Here is a 21,189-nt window from a genome sequence, read left to right as displayed (position 1 = left end):
AACACTAAACATATTGATGCTCAATTCCATTTTGTTAGGGAGAAGGTGCAATCTAAATAAATTCATCTGGATTATTGTAATACATGTGATAATGTTGCGAACATTTTCACTAAGCCCCTTGGAAAAGTAAAATTTCAAATGTTTAGGAAGGTGTTAGGCATATATGTGAACCCATTCTCCATTAAGGGGGAGTGTTGAAGATAATGGAGAATATCCTAGAATAGGTAGAGTTGGTTCACGTAGCCTCAGGATAGGAATTAGTTTCTATTTCTTAGGATGTTGTTCTAACTTCCCTAAAACCATGTACTCTATTTAATGTGTAATGTTGATGAACAATGGAGAGTGTTCTGCAGAGCTAGACTCTCCTGGTTCAGACTCTCTTTTGTAGAGCTGACCAGTGGGTTTTATTTTTCTTAATACAAACAATGCCATTTTTATCAGACATTAGAGGTGCTATAGTAGGTGTTGTCGCACAAAGTGTCTAGGCACCATGACAACACTCAGAGTAAGGGTTATCACTCTAATCCTTACTCACTATGTCTAGACTCTCTCCTAGACAAGTCAACAGGGGTAGTTTCCTAGAGCTTGTGTTTCACACGCTATTCTCATTCATTCACCTTTTGAGTTAATTAAAATGCATTTAATTAAAAATTTCGAATTTCCCTAAATATTTAAATATTTCAATGGATGAGATTAAAAGAAATTTTAATCTTCATCAACAGTCAAGATTGCTTTGACGAGGATCACTCGAACTAGTCGATGGAGGATTTATCTTTAAATAGGAAGTCATTTGTGAGTTGATCTATCCGACCTTTGAGTTGTGTGCTTAGCAAGAAGCTCTTGTGTAATATTTTTCTAGATAATAAATAAAAAGTTTGTGGTAAGTTCTATTGGTGTTACTCTTCATGAGAATGCTGTAAGATGTGTTGTTTTCATGCATAATTTTTTCTAAAGCCATTGATGGTAGCTTCTAAAGAGTGATTTGAGTACATGTATCTTGCTCAGTCGTTGGGGTTTGAATAATAATCTAAATTTTCAACGTAATAGCAGGTATCTCTATTTGTCTAAGTTTTATTATTATTTTCTCGCTCTATTTTTAATGGATGGATCGAGTTTTGCAGAGAAATCTTGATTTTAGATCCTCGAGCATTAGGGGATGTTTTCAGTTGGACCAGCCAACTCTTGAGCTATCTTCCCTAATGAGCCCAACTAAATTAGGTCCGACTTATCATAAGAATTTTGTTGGTGGTGCATGAAGGGTTTCGAGTTAGCACCTTTAAAATTTAAAAATATTTTAATTTATGTGCGACATAATGGTAGATTTGGTTGATTAGAGCCTGTAGTTTGTAAATTTTGTAATTATTTTTTTAACATGGGTTTTTCTGGGTTTTGGTTTTTATCATTGTATATATTGTTTGGGTGTTTTCTTGTTGTTGTTCAACTACAGATCTGAGGAAGAAATTTGTGTGAGATTTAGATCTCTGGGGTTTATCAACATAATTTTCCAAGGATATTATTAAAAAAAAATTGCAGTCCAAGGGTTTAACATTTATTGGATCTGGAAATTTTCATAAGGGTTTCAGGGATAAATCTGAAGCAAAAGGATTTAACATTTTAATAAGATTTTATGGAAATGTTTTAAAGGGTTCTCTAGCTACCATTTATCTGTTAACTGATTTTTTCGATCTGCTGATTGGGTTATTCCATTCGCTACAAATTTTTGAATTTTTTTTTAAGAAAAATCCTTATCCTGTCATTACTCCAACTTTCTCTCCTCTGATGTTGCCTGCGTTTTCCATCAACGCTGCCTTAAATCTAATGCCATTGACCCATTCGTGGCTCCATACGTGGTTGCCTTAAATCTATTTCCATTGACCCATTCGCGGCTCCATACATGGTTGTGATCCTCCATTAACCCGTGGTCTCCTTGTCCATCTGCAAACACACCCCTTCCTTGTTGCTCCACATTCCATTCCCTTTGCTTTCACTGGCGGCCAGTGTCCTCGTCCCCCCAATCTGCTCCCTCCTCACAACTCTCTCCTTCTGCTATGTTAATCCCTTCCCGACCTGCGTTCTCCTCTTTCTAGCCTGTGTTCTCCTCTTCGCCTGCAAAAACGAGCTCCCTTGTCCCTCCGCGCAGCTCCTTTCCTCCCTCCTTTGTGTCCCTCCCTACTGTGTGGGTCTTTTCTCCCTTGAACTCGTTGTCATCTTATCCCTTCCTACATCTCCCTTCGCTTCGTACGTGCTGCCAGCTCCTTCTACCCTCGAACTCCCTCTTCTCCTGCCGTCGTCAAGCTCTCAACCTGTACACAACAAAACAATACAATTTCTCCTTTGCTTTTCTTTTGTCATTCGTATGCCTTAGGGTTACTCCTTAAAATTTCGATTTCATTTTTTTTTAACTTTGGTTAAATGTTTGATGTTTTATAAAAATAAAAAAAAATAAAAATGTACTATTTTGTTTAGGTTTCATTTCTAATTCTTTTTTTGTTTTGATTTTTTTTTTTTTTTAATTAGAAAGGGAAAAAACTTAAAATTTTGATTTCAATTTTGATTTTTTTTTTTTATGACTTTGATTTTCTTTTAGTTTTTGCTTTTCCTCTTGGGTTTTGATATTTTTTAAGAAAGAAAAAACTAAAAGATTTAAAAAGAAATAATAAATAAATAAATAAATCACTTTTGTGACCATGAGATTACTAAGGAATTAAATCATAAGAGGAACTACATTTTTACATTTAAAAAATTAAATTTTTATGTGGCCTATGGCCCATTAAAAATTCTAATTTATTAAAGTCCTTTTGATTTTTATTTGTTTTGGTCATATTAAAAAATTCATTTGCTACATTAAATTTGTTTCATACGCTTAACACATTAAGTTTGCCTAAGGAATAATTAAACTATTAATCTAAAGTTCCTTCTTGGTGTCTTTTGTGGTAGTGATTTCTCTATTGTCAAGTGTGATTAATGTTTTAAAATCATTGACTATAGGAGAAAGATAAATTCTTCTAGATCTGGGTTATTGAAGAAAATCACTTTTTAATCTAGAATCATTGCATAGCAATTAATTTTCATATTTCTTCATGGGATTTAATTGCTAGAATATATTGCAGTTTTGGGCATTTACATTTAATCGTTCATGGTCATCACCTTTGCCAGATTTATAAATTGCTCTGGATAACTTGTTTTTATCTAGTTTATGGTTAATTGAATATAAAGGCACTGGTTTGGAAATCATTTCTATCTTGTGGTTGTGTCTTAGTATTAGTTGTTTGATCTATTCATCTCAGTTAACCAGAACTTGTTCTAAATTCATCAAGTTGTCCATATTTAATTCTCTAAAGCCTGTGTTTCACAATCTATTCTCATTCATTCACCCTAGGGACTACCCCCTTTCATTTGTCTAGGAGAGAGTCTAAATGGAGTGAGTAAGGATTAGAGTGACAACCCTTACTCTGATCATTGTCGTGGTGCCTAGACATTTTGTGTGACAACAGCAAGATAATCAATGAAGCAGAAATATGCACCACGCTTAGGAGCACTAGTAGTTCAATAAACTATTATTCCAAAGAGAACACTACTTGAAACCTAATATGAACACCTTAGATAAGAGTTCATATTTGATGGCATTGATGACATTTCAAGCCAAAGAACTTTGAATGGAACTAGAAATTGTAACTGTTGCAAGGTAACACCCAATTTAGTGTGGATATGTGTCAATCTTGAATATCAATGGAGCCAAGGAAAGCAAAAAGCAGTGATGACTCTATTTATTTCATATAGGGATAATCATTTACCTATAAATTATTCTGGATATTTGACTAAAACAATTTGTCATAATAGATATGATAATATTTTGAAATCTTAGGTTATGTAGACTTATTTCCTCATATTCCTTGAATGCTAATGGCAATCCATTGATGAATCTTTGAACCTTCGTGTTCTCATCCTTAAGGTAAGGCACATACCTCAACAATTCCAGTAACTTAGTCGTGTACTCTTCATCTATCATAGAGCCCATCTTCAATTGATATAACTTCGTAGCCTTACTATCATAGTATCTCTTTGATAAGTACTTCTTCCTAAAGAGTCTTTTGAAATAATGGAAACTCAACTTATTTGTCCTGATGCCTCTGACACACTTCACATTATCTCACCAAATGTTTGTCTTTCGCTTGAGACTGGAAATAACCATCCTGGCCTTCATGTTATTTGAATAATCATGCAGCTCAAATAACTTCTTCATCCCAAGCAACCATGCTTCTACATCTTCTGGTTTCTTCAACTCTCCATCAAATGTAGGAGGCTTAGCTTTCTTGAACTCATATGGCAAGTACACCATCTCACTCCTCTTGTAAGGATGCTATCGATGATGACCATGTTGTCTATCTGATCCAAAACTAGAATAGAACCCATAACCACTACCTCTCCTGTCAGGCATATCCATCCATCTACCACCTCTAACTATGTCATCCATACCCAACATGTGCCTTCATTGAGACCTACTATCATATGCCCCATTAGTTATTTACTCCTTTCCATAATTGATCCTTGGTTGTTCCCATCTTTGCAAATCTTATAAACTCTAAAGGATGACTGCATTGACCTCTGCTTGCTTTTTATGTGCCCTGACAAGCCTTTCCTATGACTAAATGATCATGTCATTACATGCCTTGCAACTTTTAATCTCTTCCTTTAAATTTCTCAAGGTATCTACTATGTCAGGAGAATATTATTCCCCGTGCTACTCAATTGATCTATAAGGCGATTCATGTGAACTATAATCCACCATTCTACTTGTCATCTCTGATCCTCTATCTCCTGCAAACATACTATGTCTGATAACCAAATATAACAAAGTCAAACATGTGTTAGTCAAGTTCAAGGGAGGCTATCTTGTTTTCATAATCAGTCTAGATTAGCATGATATACATGTATATATATAATGACACCAATCATATCAACCTATCAACATCATTCACTATAACACCGAATATATACACGAAAACCATAACCATTGTTATGCATTCATAAAAAACACATCTCACCCATCTAGTCCAAGTGTTTGAACTCGAAAGCTTTGATAGCAATATGTAATGATGCCACCCAACATTTACTAGCTTTTACAAGCCCTCCAGGTAAATGTGAAGCAGAGTGCCACAATGACATTACCTGACCTCCTAGCTATAGCCAAGGAAGTGGGGCCTACAAAATGGCCACAAATTGACATCTTATTGGGGCTATAGATCAGCCAGGAGCTGAGAAACACCCCAGGTGGTCAAGCCCTAAGCTCGAACCTTGTTTTAGTGAACTCAGCCTATAAATGCACCCTTGAAACTATCTGCATGCGACTGTGAGCCTCCAACCACACTCACAAGCCTTGCTCCATGTGGTTATGACCCCAAATCTCCAGTTCAGAGCATGCAGTCCCAGGATCTGAGCCACTTTTCTAGGCTAGTCTCTAGACCACTGCCAAAAACTTCCTCTAACTCTTCATAATCATATTCAACATGATGGCAAAGATAAACATTCAAACTTGAATCAGAAACTTGAACTAGACTGACTTAGACATACTAGGCATTTCGTCAAACACATGGTAAACATGTAAGCTACAGGTTTTGAATGCATATCTAAGTGTAAATCTTTGTACTTTAGTTTAAATCACCGAGAAGGTATAATTCCCTCTCAAGTAGCTTCAACAACACTAGTTAGCCCATGCATTCATCAACTATTCATTAACTTATCAAAGCATAACAAGAGCCATAGCTAGAACATATTATAAAACCATGCTTATAACCAGTGTATAATTGGAAGATTAACCATGATAGAATAGCCATCAAAGTGACATAATAATAAGTACAAATGCTCATAAATCACAATAGAAAAATAAATCTTAATTAATACAGAATCTCATGGGATAAATCAAGACATAGACAACTGAGGGAATCCATAGGTTAAACCACATCCACCCTCAAACTACGTGATCTTGTCAAAACTAGTCTAGAGATCACAAAACTAAAACAAGCTTGGATGCCTCAAAATTCCTTCACCATCCCTTGAGGAATTTTCCCATCTCCACCAACTTGTCGAGGGCTTCCCAAAGAAAACCATCTCCAACCCCAAACCTTCGTAATTTTCCTAAGACCACCTCACTCGGATCCAAAACCTTTCACCAATCCAAAGCTCAACCAAATATGAATCCCATCACACCATCGCTATCTAGGAAATGACAAGGTAAGGCTGAAACCACTGTCAAACTCGACAAAACCCATGTCAATGACAACAAATGAACCAAATAAACAAATGCATGTACCATGCATTCACACCTCAACTAGGAAATCACACATGCAACCTGTTACCTGTAAAATCCTCCTATTGAAGCTACAAATCCACCCTACTCCTTGCTTTCCTTATTTATCCTTTTCCTTCCCTTTGCTTTCTTGTTTGCTTTCTCCTCTTAGGGATCTCTCTTTCTTTCTCACTTGACACAAGCTAAAACTGACAAAAAACTGTGAACTGATCCTCAAAAGCATTTTTATCATTGGGGCCTTTATTTTCTTTATTTTCCTTCTAATTTCCCTCACATGCAAATTTTTGTCTCTTCACCTTCCTTTTCTTCTATTTTTCTTTATTTCTCATAAATAAATGCCAATTAATGCCTCTTTATCTTTCCAATGGCTTTGTCAATTTCCGTAGGCGCCATTACTAAACCGAAAGTGACGCCCACTATAGTGTATTGCCTAACATTCAACTTGGAATACGTATCCCATGACCTTGGTCTTATTTTGTGTTTATTAACCTTTATTACATGAACTTTTAACCCAGGGTTGTTACAATGACATAGATTTAATGCAAGTTTTTTTGTGGTTGACAACTTTTCAAAGATGGTCTAATCTATTATTCGAAGAAAATCATGAAGCAAGTTGTGAGATGAGACAAATGGTTATTTATGATAACAAAAAAACACAATAGACTTTTAAGTAATTTTTGGAGGCCATAGTGGAAGAAGATGGTACTGAAGTTATAATGCAACTTAGTTTACCATTTTCAAATTGATGGAGAAAGAAAAGTGGCTAACTAAACTCTTAAAAAACTTCTTAGATATTTAGCTTGAGAGAAGCCAAAATAATAAGATTATATTTCTTCTTAGCCTAAGTTCATGTATGATAGCTCTATGAATAAGTTTATAAGATCATTTTTTTTCCACAATTGCACATGATTTTTCTTTCAAAATTGTATATGGATCAAAAAGCAGCAATGGTGTGAAAGATTTGCCATAGAAGATGGCGAAGTTACATGGGTATAGTCCAAGAATGAATAAAGGAGAAGACCAAGAGTAAGAGGGCATTGATGCACATTGGAGGTATCAATAATTTCCAATTGGTGATCTAGTAATGGTATAATTATTGGAAATTGTTGAGAATATCTTGGGAATGAGCATTATTACAAGGGTACTTCCAACAAGTTTAAAGTGAAAAAGATCAAAGTATGTAACTTGAAGATGAAATTTAGGGCTCATATTAAATTTTGATTATTAAAGGAGAAGAATGAATAAAGAAGAAGATCGAGAATAGGATGACATTGATGCACATAGGAGTCCGGGAATAAATAAAGGAGAAGTCTGAGAGTAGGACATTGATGCACATATAGGAGGTATCAAGCATTGGAAATTGATGATCTAGTAATGGTGTAATAATTGGAAATTGTTGATTTGGTCAGGGTATATCTTGGGAATGAGCACTATTACAAGGGTACTTACAACAATTGTTGAAGTCTCAGGATGAAATTTAGGGGCTCATACTAAAGTTCAGTTACCAAATGAGTTCATCATACCTCTTATTTTCAATGTTGTTGAGTTTCTTAAAAAGGCAAAAAAATTATTGTCACAAAAGATGAATAGGTGGAGTAAGAACACAGAAGAGTTACCAAATGAGTTCATCATACCACTTATTTTCAATGTTGTTGAATTTCTTAGAAAGGAAAAAAAAATACTATCATACAAGATGAATAGGTGGAGTAAGAACAGGAAAGAGTAGATTGATGTAGATAGATGTCAAATAACAATGGCTGAGATGGAGCAAGTGTTTTCTTAAAAAAATACAAAGATATGACTATCAAAGAATAAAAACTATATGATCATGCAAAATAGTGACCTTGATATATGTAACTCTTGAGTTTTTGAACGAAAATATAAAATATTTACATAATTATAGGAGAGGGATAGGATTATTAAGTAGTGCTCAGATGTACTTTGTTTTATGGGCAAGAGGAAGTTAATGCAGGTCATCCTTGAAACAACTATGTTCATGAACACATCACGCTAGAGTAGTAGAGACAAGTTTGGAAGAAGAAAGTGTGCAATAAAAGAAAAATGTAGAATAGAGTTTAAGTACAAATAAAAATGTACAATATAAAATTTAAAAGTTCAGACAAAATGTTTATTTCATTTTAAATTTAACAAAATGTGACAAAAAGTACATATGGTAAACATGATAAACATGCATAACTAAAAATAAAATAAAAAATTAAATGTAATAATAGACAAAATACTTTTAAATAATATTAAAAAAATAAAAGAGATTAAATAGAAAAAAATATTAAACATGTAAAAATTTTAAATAATTAATAAAATAAATAAACAAATAAAAATAATAATAAATTGTAGAATTTAGACTTCTGTGAAACAGGTCCACGGGATTTTATTTTATGTAATTTTTACCGAAAATACTGTTACAAATAATAATAAAATTATAAGTATTAGAAAAATTAAACCACTCCCCAATAATAAAGATATTTAAATTTACTAAAATTTGACAAAAAAGTACATATGATAAACATAATAAACCTACATAACTAAAAACACACATAAAAAAGGGTTTAAATAAGGGGAAAATTACCTCTCAATAATATTAAAAAATAAAACTAACTAAATCAAAAATTTTAAAAATAACCCAGGAAAACTTTAAATAATTAATAAAATAAATAAATAAAAATATTAAAAAAACAAATAAATAAGAATGTAACTATTAAAACGAAAGAACCACCGCAAGTATAAAGTTATTCAAAGCTCTAAGAATCATAGTAACACGCTAACATATATGCGCTCTAAGAATCATAATCACGCTAATTTACATTTTAGTGAATAAAACAATGATATGCTGTAATTATGTATAATTATTACATTTAGTGAATAAAACAATGATAACGACTGTTGAGGCCATGATTTAGATTTAGATTGAATGATCGGTCGTGTTATAATTTTAAATAAATGTTAAAAGGCGTAACAATTTGAAAGGAAATCCAATTGGAAAAGAGAGGCCTGACGTATTCAGCTCTGGCTGTTCCTAGAATATAGAAAAAAAGGAAATCCTTTTGGAAAAGAGAGACATGCCGTATTCAGAACTTGCTGTTACTATACATAGGAAAAAAGGACAATTCTTCACGATAATAACAACATATTGATTGATTTGATAATGATACTCTCCATCAGGTATCTATACTTGAGCATCTTTTACATTTATATCTATTTAAATATCGATATAAATAAATAAAACGTAATTATAATTTATTTTTTATAATTAAATAAAAACGTAATTATATTTTAGTTTCGTATATTGGAAGTTTATTTGGTATAATAAAAACTTGACTTCTTAATTTTACTCTATTTTCAACGGAACATCAGGTTATGGCCATGGGATGGTGAATATAACGCCGAAATGGAAATCAGAATGCCTTCGAATTCACAAATATGATAGATAGTGAATAGAAGCCACCTCAACGGGATCCAGTTATTTGAGAACGTACATCCCACTCTAAGATGCAGTGGCATATTGATAATATTGTTTGTGATGTCCTGTACAACCAATTCTGAGTGTAAACTAGCCGTCAGTGTACCAGAACAGTATGAACGGAACTCAGTTTTTCGATCTGTTTCGATATCGTTTCGACAGAGTAAAAATAAAAATAAAAAAAATCTTAACCGAAGCGTAACAACGCAGTGTTTATCACGACGGAAAGCAATAATGGAGATTTTGATCTTTGATCAAATATTTACAAGATAGTCTTCATTTAACGGTAGCAAGATACCTTAGTAATCTGGGGGATATTCTATATATTTTTAATCACATGAAGAATAAATGCATTCACGTTTTAAGGCCTCCATTTGGCCTCCATCCCCACTAGTATTATTCAGTGGACGTTAACCGATCAACGAAAGTTCCAATATGGTTTTTCACTAATGAATATGCATTAAGCTGCTGTAACATTTATCTTAAATTAAGCGTTCTCTTGTTCTTTAACTACTTATTGTCCTTAATGTTTTCTCTTAGCAAGAACGTGTATATCTGGGCTAGATAATCCATAATCACGGAACATTCCCAAAAAAGGAAACATTAAGGGAAATGAAGGAAGTTTCAGGCTGCTGGGTAATAATGCCGTTTCATGAAGACCTGATTTGTATATTCTTAAAGTAACGACACATTTTGACAAACTCAAAAGAAAAGGCAAAGTAGAAAGCTTATGCATTTCAATATGACCATGAGTTTCAAGGAGAAGTAAGCTTACTTGTCTATAACGACGAGTGCTTGAAATTAAGGTTCGGTTCTTGCACGAAAACTTTGATGTCAACAGCTGCACCCAAAAGTAATGTCTATGAATCCTTGAATCTACATAAAATTAGCAGTGCAACTATCTTCTGTTCATGATTGATCGAGCTCTCTATAAAATATTTATTATACTTTCTTCCGAGAATCAGACCTGGACAACTTTGCACTCGCCTTTATTCAGTTTCTTCCAGAAGTTAGAAAGCACCTGAGAACTTTTATCTGCCTTTATACAGTGTAGGCTTTTCTCTAAATCGAAAATTATTCTTTCAAGTTAGAGGGAAACTCTTAATGCTGTTGTAATATCGGAAACAACGAAGGGGAATCTCTGATACAACAAATATCAAACATAATATTAAAATAAAATATGGATTGAATCTTTTGGTGAATGGAAGAAACTTTTCCATGACAAAGAAACTTTTCCATGACATTATCAGATCAGTTGATGTGCAGACACACAGTCAGCAGCTTAGGCTTTTTCCTTCGGTTATTCTCTGTTTTTGGAAACGGCTGCCAACCCCTACATTACAAACCTGGCTTCATTTTCCCTATCATACGACCATCTGAACATGCATCCCTAACTAAGGTTGTCTCCAAATTCACGAATGTAAATTCTTACTACTAATTTTGGAACAAAGAAATTCGTTTTCTATAAGTTTTGTTGGGCGGATCAATGCCCGTTAAAATTGTGCGTGCTGTTCTCCACGAGGCTTCGAATTTCAAATTGATTTTGCCCGTTAATTGGAAATTTGAAATTTGATGAAGGTTATTTGTTTTTTATGTAGATTCAGGAGTGTGTAAGTTGGAAGTTTGATAAGGTTGTTGGCATATTCATGAGTGTGTAAATTGGAAATGTGATGAAGGTTATTTGTTTTTTCATATTTGTGACTTTAGATTCATGATTTTCAATACGTCAATTTATCAATTTTTTATAACAATTAAAAAATAAACTTAAATGTAGTTATTTTTAAAAACAAAAGACTTAATAGCTCAATATTCTAAACCTCCAACAACAATGTGCAACTAAAACATGCAACTATTCCAATCCTTATTAATATTCCTTTTTACATATATAGGAATTTTATTTCATTCAGTGCCCTATACTACTATTGTAACCCTTATTGTTATTAGTACAACCCACTTATTATATTGATGTAACCATGTAGTGCCCATATTGTTACTATTGTGCCACAAGAAACCCACTATTGTTATTATTGTGCCCTTACATTATTATTGTTATGTGGGCTCTGATTATGTTATGACCCATTAGACCTCCTTTCTATATATAGGAGTCTAAGGGGTCATAACATAATCAGAGCCGACATAACAATAATAATGTAAGGGCACAATAATAACAATAGTGGGCTTCTATGTGCCACAATGTAACAATATGGACGCTACATGGATACATCAATATAATAAGTGGGTTGTACTAATAACAATAAGGGGTTACACTAGTAGTATAGGGGCCTAACATGCCCCTCTCTTTCAAAAAGCGTTGTCCTCAACGGTTGAGTAGTTATTGATGTTTCTGTATAAAATTCTTGTCCTCCCATGTAGAATCTTCAATGGGTAAGTTCTTCTACTTGATGAGATGCTCTAAAATTGATCGATTTCGTAGTTGTCGAGTTTTTGTTTTCTGACTGCTCCAGGTTCAAATATGATTTTTCCTTACTCTTCAATTTCTGGCAATATTGTTTGAATTGGGATCTTTTGCAAATTTTGAATAAGTAGCCATACTTTTTCGTTCTTCTTCCATTCATCCCTTGCTTCGTTTATCCAATCTAGTTGGATAATAGAAATAGCACAAAACAATGCTTCCACATCCTCATCCTTGAAGAGTCTTCCCATTCGGTAAGGTCGCCATTTTTTAAGTGCATGTAGTATTGTCAACATTTCCTTCTCATAAATAGTTTGCTTGAGATGTAGCAGTAAAAATACCCAATCACCTACATCAAAACATTTTTTACTACAATGTTGATTTACTTGTTGTTTCGTTTGATTTTGCACTGAAGTGGCGTTATCCTTTAAAATTTGGAGAACTTGTTGTTGATACTCGATGTGATCTTTCACTGCTTGAACCTTTTTCTTCTTGATATGTCCTTCTATCTCTAGAGTTTGAGGAGTGGTAATTTCTTCCAATCCTTTACAAGATATGATCGGATTCATTTCTTGATGTTCGATGTGATCTTTCACTTCTTGAACATTTTTCTTCTTGATATATCCTTCTATCTTGATAGTTTGAGGAGTGGTAATTTCAACCAATGAATTACAAGATATGGTTGGATTCATTTCTTCTTTCTCGATGTGATCTTTCACTTCTTGCACCTTTTTCTTCTTGATATGTCCTTCTATCTTGAGAGTTTGAGGAGTGGTAATTCTTGCCAATGCTTTACAAGATATGGTCTGATTCATTTCTTCTTTCTCTAGGGTGGGGTCCCGGTGTATATCTTCTTCTTTTGATGTTTCTTGATCCTTTTCTTCTTCCTCTTCATATTCTATGTAAAATAATTTTTTCTCAGCACTTATGACCTTTAGTGCATTTGCTATCACAATTGTAACAAAACCCTTTTTCTCTTGTTTCTTCCAATTGTTGTGGTGTAACCCTTGTAGGTTGTGGAAGGCTAGGAGAAACAACACTTCCATATTTATAGTTGTGAGGGGTATGCTTCCTGGTTTCCATAATTTTGCTTTCCACTATGTCACAAAGCCCTTTTACTCTTTCCAATTATTGTGGTGTTGCTCTAAAGAAGGTGTTTCTCTTTGTATCCTCATAATGTGCTATCATTTCCTCCGTGAAAATTGACCACGTAACAAGTTGTTTACGAGAACAAAGCCCTTCATACCATAAAAATTGATCTGGTTCTAAATATGAAGATGCAATACATACCTTTTGTAACAGTGGTACACCATGTAGATCAAAATATTGCTCCATCTTAAGTATCCAATTTATCGGATCCCTGCCATCAAACTTCCTCTTCTTGCTTTTCCTTGATTTTAGGAGCTAGATTTTAAAACGACTGTAACTCTGTACTTTCGGATCTTTAAGTTTTGAAATTGTGACTTATAATATCCCTCTATGTCCTCTTTCCAATGCCACCAGTCTAATCCAAATTGGATTCTCCAAGAAAGAGTTATGCACAATCTCCAAGATGACCTGATTATAGACCTTTCGAGAAGAGCGAACTTGTATGAAGTGCCATGTGTCACTGTTTCGACCTTTGGTTCTGAAAAATATCTACAAGAAACTACAGTCCGTTCCCTTTCTGTAACTTCTTACGAAATTTCAATCCGATGCTCAGAGAGAAAGTTATGACGATTTTCCCCAGGTCACCTATTTGGAATGTCATTCAGGAGTTTGTAGAAAGACCAACTTCCTTAGATCATATCTCCGCAAATATTGTACAAAAATCTCTAAAATTCGAACCCGAGGTTCAGCGCGATGTCTTTTCAAATGAATTTTTTTTTTAGCTTCTGAAACGTTGCAGAAAAAAAGTTATAACGAAAATGCCACGATGACCTATTTGGAGCAGCGAAACCCTAAAATCCAAAGCTCTGATACCAAATGTTATGAAACCAGCTCACAAAAAGATAGAAAAGAGAGATCCACACCTTAGAATTCAGCCTCTTCGAGGGGGCAACCTCTTTTACATTACATAAATGAGCAATTCTTGGATGATACAAATGAAAAGACCTCATTTTTATCTATAGGAGTCTAAGGGGTCATAACATAATCAGAGCTGACATAACAATAATAATGTAAGGGCACAATAATAACAATAGTGGGCTTCTATGTGGCACAATAGTAACAATATGGGTACATCAATATAATAAGTGGGTTGTACTAATAACAATAAGAAGTTACACTAGTAGTATGGGGGCCTAACAGATTTGTCTAAAACTAAGTGTTATAGTGATTCCTATCCTTATTAACCTTCCTTTTTACATATATCAGAATTTTATTTCGTGCAAATTTACCTAAAAAAAAGTGCCGTAACTAAGTAGATTGCGTAACCTAAAAATAGTTGCCCCAACTAAGTAAATGTGTAACCTGACTTATGTCTAAATCTCTTATTAAAATTTATGGCTTATTAGAATACCACTTAGACAGAATCTGGCCGTTTAAATTTTTTTCCCCCGAAGTTTTAAAATTTTCCTAGCAATGAAATATGTTTAAAAATGCGAAAAGTGTTCAGCAGAACGTCAAATTCAAAAGCCTGTTATATCTCCACCGGTACCTTATGCCTGTGTCAAACGAGGAATCCTTTGAACGCTAAAGAGATGCGGGTTAGTCTCTTGATTGTCCCTGCGATATTTTAAAAGGCTTAGTCAAAGTATTTCTCGAAATTATAAAAGAGTACAGATTGGGCGCAGTAAACTATGTACCAAGGCTATGACAATCGTCTTGTCATAATACATGACATCGTCGGAAAACAGAGTTGAGATTCATGAATCACAATGGACGACTATATGTATGGGGATTCGGGTAACTTTTTGTAAGGATCCTGTCCTCTAAAATGTTGTAAAATGGAGATTGGAGATTTTGTCTTTAAAGTTATTAGCCTCCTTTTTTTATTACTGTACCATAAGTTATTGCACAGAAGGAAAGAGTAAATTTTTGGAACTATACTGTACTGTAAAATGTTGTAAAATGGAGAATGGAGATTTTGTCTTTCAAGTGATTTGCCTCTACTTTCATTACTGTACCATATAAGTTAATGCACAGAAGGAAAGGACATGAATAGAAGAAATCAGAATATAAATACTGCACCATATAAGTTAATGCAGAGAAGGGAAGGACATGGATTGAAGATAGCAGAACATATAAATAATCTAATTTGGGCCATGAATACAAAGATAACGGACTTTAGAATTTATGTCATGGACACGAGATGATATATAGTCCAATTCACGCCATGAAATTCATTGAGTTTGGTTGGTTGGGACGTCTACTCGATCGGAAGTGAACATATTTCATGAACTTCAGTAGATAGAAAACTCCTTCCAAAAGGAAATGTAAGGGCCTAAGTTTCTTTGTAAGCTAATAGCTACGATAAGCATCATCGGACAAAGTTTGAGACCAGGGACAAGCGGCGATAATCTAGATGTGCAAATAGGGGGCGACATCGAGTATACTACAACAGCGCTATGTTGGACAAGATTTGGCTCAAGACTCAAACCATACAGAATTCTCAGCCATATTTGGACAGGAGAGAGACGAACTGGTCATATTTGTTTCTAAAAATAAAGAAACTAAATATCCCAACTATTACAATGGTTTCCAGATAAACATAATACAACTGGGAGCAATTTCCAGAGCACGGGAAGTTTTTGTTTTATGGTAACATTACTTCTCGGGTTTCAGACGAAAATTAACTCTAAAATCTGAGAATCATGGGAATCTTATAAGTAGCTAAGGTTTGACGCGGAATGTGACATTCCATGAGCATGTGGGTCGGGATTTATTTATGAATTTCACATACTCACATTCAACAAAGTAAGAATAGTAAAATAACTTGGGAGAGCTTGGAAATCATTGCATGTATCTTTACATATAACTTTAAAATTTCAAGTATTACTAGATTGGGAAACATCACATAGTAGCGAAACATAACAAAAGTAAGTAAAATAAGAGGAAAGTAATTGATCCTTGTAAAACCATTACAGTTTATAGGAAGAATAGCCGTCACTGTATCCCTTCTCCTTTGCCTTAAAATGCCGCTTCTCCTTTGCCCTAACATGCACGAACAAGTAGTCGAGTAGTATTAGGCAATACCGAGAAAAGAAATGGCAGATTGAATACGTATAAAATGGGTTCCATTGATAGCAAAAAGAGCGATAAGTCAAAAGGAATTCAACACATTGAAATCGTAGATACAGTGCTCAAGGAAGAGACAGGATCCAATATTCATTGAAATTGAAGAGACAGCATCTGCTGGAGAAATCTAAAAACCTTGCTGCACAGACTTTATCGACTTCGAAAAATATCTACGTGCAATGGAGAAATAAATAAAAAAGAGTCTAATATCTACTTCCGGTGGAGATATAAAGGCCTATCCAGGTAATTAACAATTATAAATTATAAAGTTGGACGAATTAACTGGGAGTTAAATCTTACCATGGCTGATTGTGTTCATGATTTACGTTGTGCTGCACGGTGTGTGATTCCTGGAATATACGACCATCATAATCTTGAAGAAGGACGAAATCATGCGCTCCTTTTGCAGAGGCTTGGCCATAGGCATTCTTGTGAGTGTGGGAGAAAGAGGGCATATTTGTAGCGGGAGAGGAATTGCACAGAAGGGATTCCTTACCAGAGAGGCTTGAGGTCGAGATATTTATATCGTTAGAAAACGTGGGAACTATCGGGGATGAAAAATGTTTGACATTTATCTGCGCTTCTTGCTGCTGCTTCTCAACGCTTTTCACAATAATATTGGGAATATTGGAAAAAAAATGATTACCCTGACCTTCCGCTGTGCTGCCTTCCAAGTGTTGACTTTGCTTTGAATGGAAGAACGGAAAAGCTGAGTCAGCCATTTCATAGCTTTGTAGAAGAGAACCTCCGAGAGGAGCCTGCATACCAGCTAAGGTGCTCGGGGTTGGCTGAAAAGGCTTTTGTAGCGCTGCTATGAAAGAAGAAGCCATGTTTTGAAGCGGATGAGAATCATGTGTGCATAACATGTCTGTGTAAGACGGCGTATTGTTATAATCCAACAGTTGCTGAACACAGCCTGCTTCGGAGAAGACCTGAGCATGAACCCCACATGGGTTATCGTCTTTGCTGCACTGAAACTCCAATGGATGCGTAGTGTAACTCGAAAAATTATTGAACAGACTAGTTACAGAAGGCTGCATCGATTTCAATTGGTGGATGACCGGTGGAGATCCACCAGAGTTTTTCGCTGACGACGATTTCTTCCTAGCTCGTTCCCTTGCTTTGAATCTTGCTTCCTTCCTCGAAACAGGTTTTGACATTGAAGAAATAGATTTACGCTCAGCTGATCCCTTCATGCTCCCGTCTGAACTGCTGCTGCTGCTTCTTCCCAAGTCGGATTCTTTCGGAGTAGTAATGGATATAACTTTTCCGTCAGTAACCTTATGAGAAATCGACCCTTGACCGACTCTAAATGCTGAAAGGGGGGATGCATCAGTCTCTCTTGGTGATCCAGCACAATGCTCGACGGTCGAACAGTCTGAGGAAGTTAGCTGAGCCATGTTACCTGCAGAAGCAGAGGCCGTTTCTGTGTCTAGTACGTTGAGCTCATCTACAGCTGATTTGGCAGCCTTAATTAACCAGTCCACAGCCATACTGGGCTGCTCAACGCCTAGTCTGTCTTGCAAGTCATATAATTGAATTGCTGTAGGAACAGACAGCCTCACCCTTCTGTCACGCAGTCCTTTTGCTGTGAGAACTTTACTATGACGATCTTTAACTCCAGTCAACTGAGAAACGCGTACTATTCTTGAATCTTGCTTGACTTTCTTTCGAGACAGTATCTCACAGGAGGCCGCTTTTCTCTCCATCTCCCCGGCTTTGCGCTTGGATCCCTTGCCATTTTCTTGGATTTTGCAAGTATCGTCCTTCGGACAACCATCGGCACAGTCTTCTTGCAGGGGACTCTCATTAATGGACTCAGAAAATGCCGCCAGATCTTTGCTGTGTATTTCAGCTTCGCTCTCTCTATTCGTGACCCTTAGCAACCCGGTCTCCAAATCCTTGAAACTATTGCTCAACATATTATAAGAATAAGCATCGTTGACGCTGCTGGGGTTGAACTCGAGACCTATAGCCTCTGTAGGAATTGTCGTTTCCAACTCACTGCCATATTTGGAGCAAGTTCTTTGGTCGTTCGGAATTTGAATAGCTCTTTTCGGCATCCAAGCCAGCCTTCTGTCCCTCGCAGCAAATCTAAGCGCCGCTGCAGTTGTGAGCTTCGAAGAGCTTGCAGTCTGCAGAGTGGCCGCAGTACAGTTTCAATAGCTTTTAGCGAGATCCCGTGCCAGCTGATCCTCGGCGGTAGGAGAACATAATAGATAGTAGTATCTTCGTACCTCGAAGCCGCTAAAAGCCTGTGAGTATGATTTCCTAGTACCTCGACTCAGCGCAATTTGTTCCGTCTGTGAAGGCCTCGAAAGCTTCCTTTCAACTGCATTTCCGGGTACAATTAGGCGCAGATGTTATAGACTCCGGACCTGGATCTACATTTCAGAATGATCTAGCCGTGTTCGTTGTGTAACAGAGAAGAGAAAGGAAACCAGAAAGCCAAATTCAAGTACTCTGAGTAAACCCCGCCCACTTCTGATCTTCGTACATGCTGTCATCAAAGAGAGCACAGGTGTCCGCTGTATCTGCAACGAAAAATAATCGTCAGGTCGTTTTGTGTCATCGTGTCAAAGCTAAAGTCAACAACAAATATGCCGATGGTTATGTTTACATATATCCTGTATTAGCATCTCTCCCATACAGATTTTACCTTTTCCAGTTTCTTTTATTTTTCTAAGATTCATTACATGGATTTAAAGCTTAAAGCATTAAAGATTTTATGCTTCTCTGCAGCATCTTTGTCATTCCAGGGTTTATTTTATAGAATAAATACAGCATCTCTACAAGTTAATAACGTACCGTTTATAGGCATATAACGGTTTCTTTGCTGCAATTCATTGCTAAGTTTTCAAAGGCATGCCGGTTCTTTACAGCTTATTCTCCTGTGCAACGCAAAGCGATCTATATTTAAAAGGTTCTTTTCATGAGGCATCTTAAATTAGTCAGACATTTGAGATTCCGGCTCTGTTCAAAGAAAAACGATCCACAAAATGCAGTCATTCTTTCTCTGAAAAAACGAAGGGCGAAAAGATCCATTTACCTCATTCATTAAAGACACCTAAGGAACTGGAGAAGCATCCTGGAAGCGCAGTGAGAAAGTAAAAGCGGCAGCAGCAGCGAATTGTCTCACATTAGCCGGCTGCCCCCGTCTGCATTTCATAAACGATACCTGATCGGTAGGCAATTACGTCCAAATGAGACAAACATTAAGAACGGGAACGGTCACGGTAGCAGTAAACAACACATATGCGTCATAACAACAGAAACGTACATGGTGGTAGCTTCGACACTTCAAAGAGGAAATGGGAAGAGTCTAGGGTTTCTTCCTCGAACGCATCAACACCAGCGTTGAATTCTAGAGCAGATGCAGGCTCAGGGCGCAGGTTGCAGACACAAATCCAACCGCATCACGGCTACTCGCCGAGGCAATCTTTTAAAGAAGTTGCACTGAAACAAAATAATATATACAATCTTGGAAAGCAAAACCTGATGCCCAACCAAACTAACCTCGTCTCATCAAAATTAGCAACTTTGCTCCCCTTGTGTAAACTCTACACCTGTTACTCAGCAAAACCCCATGGCCAGCCAAACAAACCTCGTCTTATCAAAATCAGCAATTTTGCTCCTCTTGTAAACTCTACACCTGTTACTCCTCTTGTGACTTAACAAATCAAATACTCCTTTAAAGTCCCCATCCTGCATCCTCCTGATCAGGAGCCCTGTGCACTGTGAGGTAGGGCTTTCTGACCTTTGTCATGCAAGACAGATCTCCTCTCTGCACAGCCTTGGAAGGATCTGGTCGGATTAAATTTGGGGTTTCCAACTCAGAACTGTACGCTCGATGTTTTTGCGAGCCACGCCTGCAGCCGGTCACCATCCAACCCACAACCCTGTACGATCCACCAATCGTATCTCGATTCCTTAACAAAAATAAAATCGAGTCATACGACCTTTCGTTAACTATTATAATTTATTAATTATGGTATTCCTTCTTCGTTAACAGTCGCTCCCGCCATTGTCGAAAAGTGGAGTCCTCTAAGTCCTAATGTGCCGGAAGCTGTGACCATCGATCCGTGCTCCACGTGTACCACGGTCGCGTCACATTGGATTAGGTTGCTTTCACTCTCGTTTCGTGTCTCGTTTAAGTCTTTTAAAATGTAATAGTAACAGTTTCAGTTGAAGGGTTACTATCGATGCCGTTCTTAGTGGAAGAATCAAATTAATTACGCCTTTAAACAAAAATAGGAAATTTCTGATTAAACGAAAATAGGAAATTTCTGATTAAATGTTTGTATTTAAGGCCATCATCTGTATATGTATATAATAATGATGGTAATAATAAAATTTAATGAAAAATAAATTTTATTTTAAAATAAATAATATAATTGAAGCTACATTTTTATTCTAGTTTTTTTTTTTTGTATATCATGAAATAATGTTTTGGAAGATTTTTCTTAATTATAGATAATTTAGTAAGTTTAAAATCTTTTGAAACCATTAATATAGCAGAATTTTTAATTTTCTAAGTTACATATGGTAATGATTTATATATGACTAATTTTTTTTATTTTTTTTATTAATTTATAAAAATAAAGTAATAATGTGATCTCTTTAAGATAAATGATGATTAAAATCTGAAAAAGATGTATATTTAGCAATTTTACAAACAATTTTATAATGTAAATATTTAGTAATTTAAATTACTATATATTTTTAAGAATTTATTATAAAATATTTTGTAGCAATATTTTATAGTAAAAATTT

The 21,189-nt window shown here is 35.6% G+C and overlaps 1 protein-coding gene across 5 annotated transcripts in view; it reads right to left on the bottom strand.

Annotated features, from left to right (window-relative positions):
* Positions 1–20,332, bottom strand: part of LOC149264008 (uncharacterized) — a 157,912-nt gene extending 137,580 nt beyond the window's left edge. For 2 of the 5 annotated variants that reach the window (XR_016259474.1, XR_016259475.1), the window contains exons 1-6: positions 19,697–20,331; positions 19,466–19,594; positions 19,225–19,307; positions 16,717–18,950; positions 16,264–16,332; positions 10,561–10,626 (exon numbers count right to left, since the gene is read on the bottom strand). Coding sequence is in view for 1 of the 5 variants with exons in the window: in XM_089427278.1 (XP_089283404.1) it covers positions 16,264–16,332; positions 16,717–18,479 (1,832 nt within the window). In the remaining 4 variants the exon portion in view is untranslated. Of the gene's footprint in view, positions 1–10,560; positions 10,627–16,263; positions 16,333–16,716; positions 18,951–19,224; positions 19,308–19,465; positions 19,595–19,696 lie in introns of all 5 variants that reach the window. The other 3 variants (XR_016259472.1, XR_016259473.1, XM_089427278.1) reach the window with 3 other exon arrangements.
* Positions 20,333–21,189: the final 857 nt, after the last annotated feature.

Source organism: Pinus tabuliformis, chromosome 6 (assembly GCF_031772625.1).
Source record: "Pinus tabuliformis cultivar Carrire ecotype Pingquan chromosome 6, CPIR1, whole genome shotgun sequence".
NCBI lineage: Eukaryota > Viridiplantae > Streptophyta > Pinopsida > Pinales > Pinaceae > Pinus > Pinus tabuliformis.
Note: the sequence above shows the minus strand (reverse complement) of the source record. Positions and strands in the feature narration are given on the sequence as shown.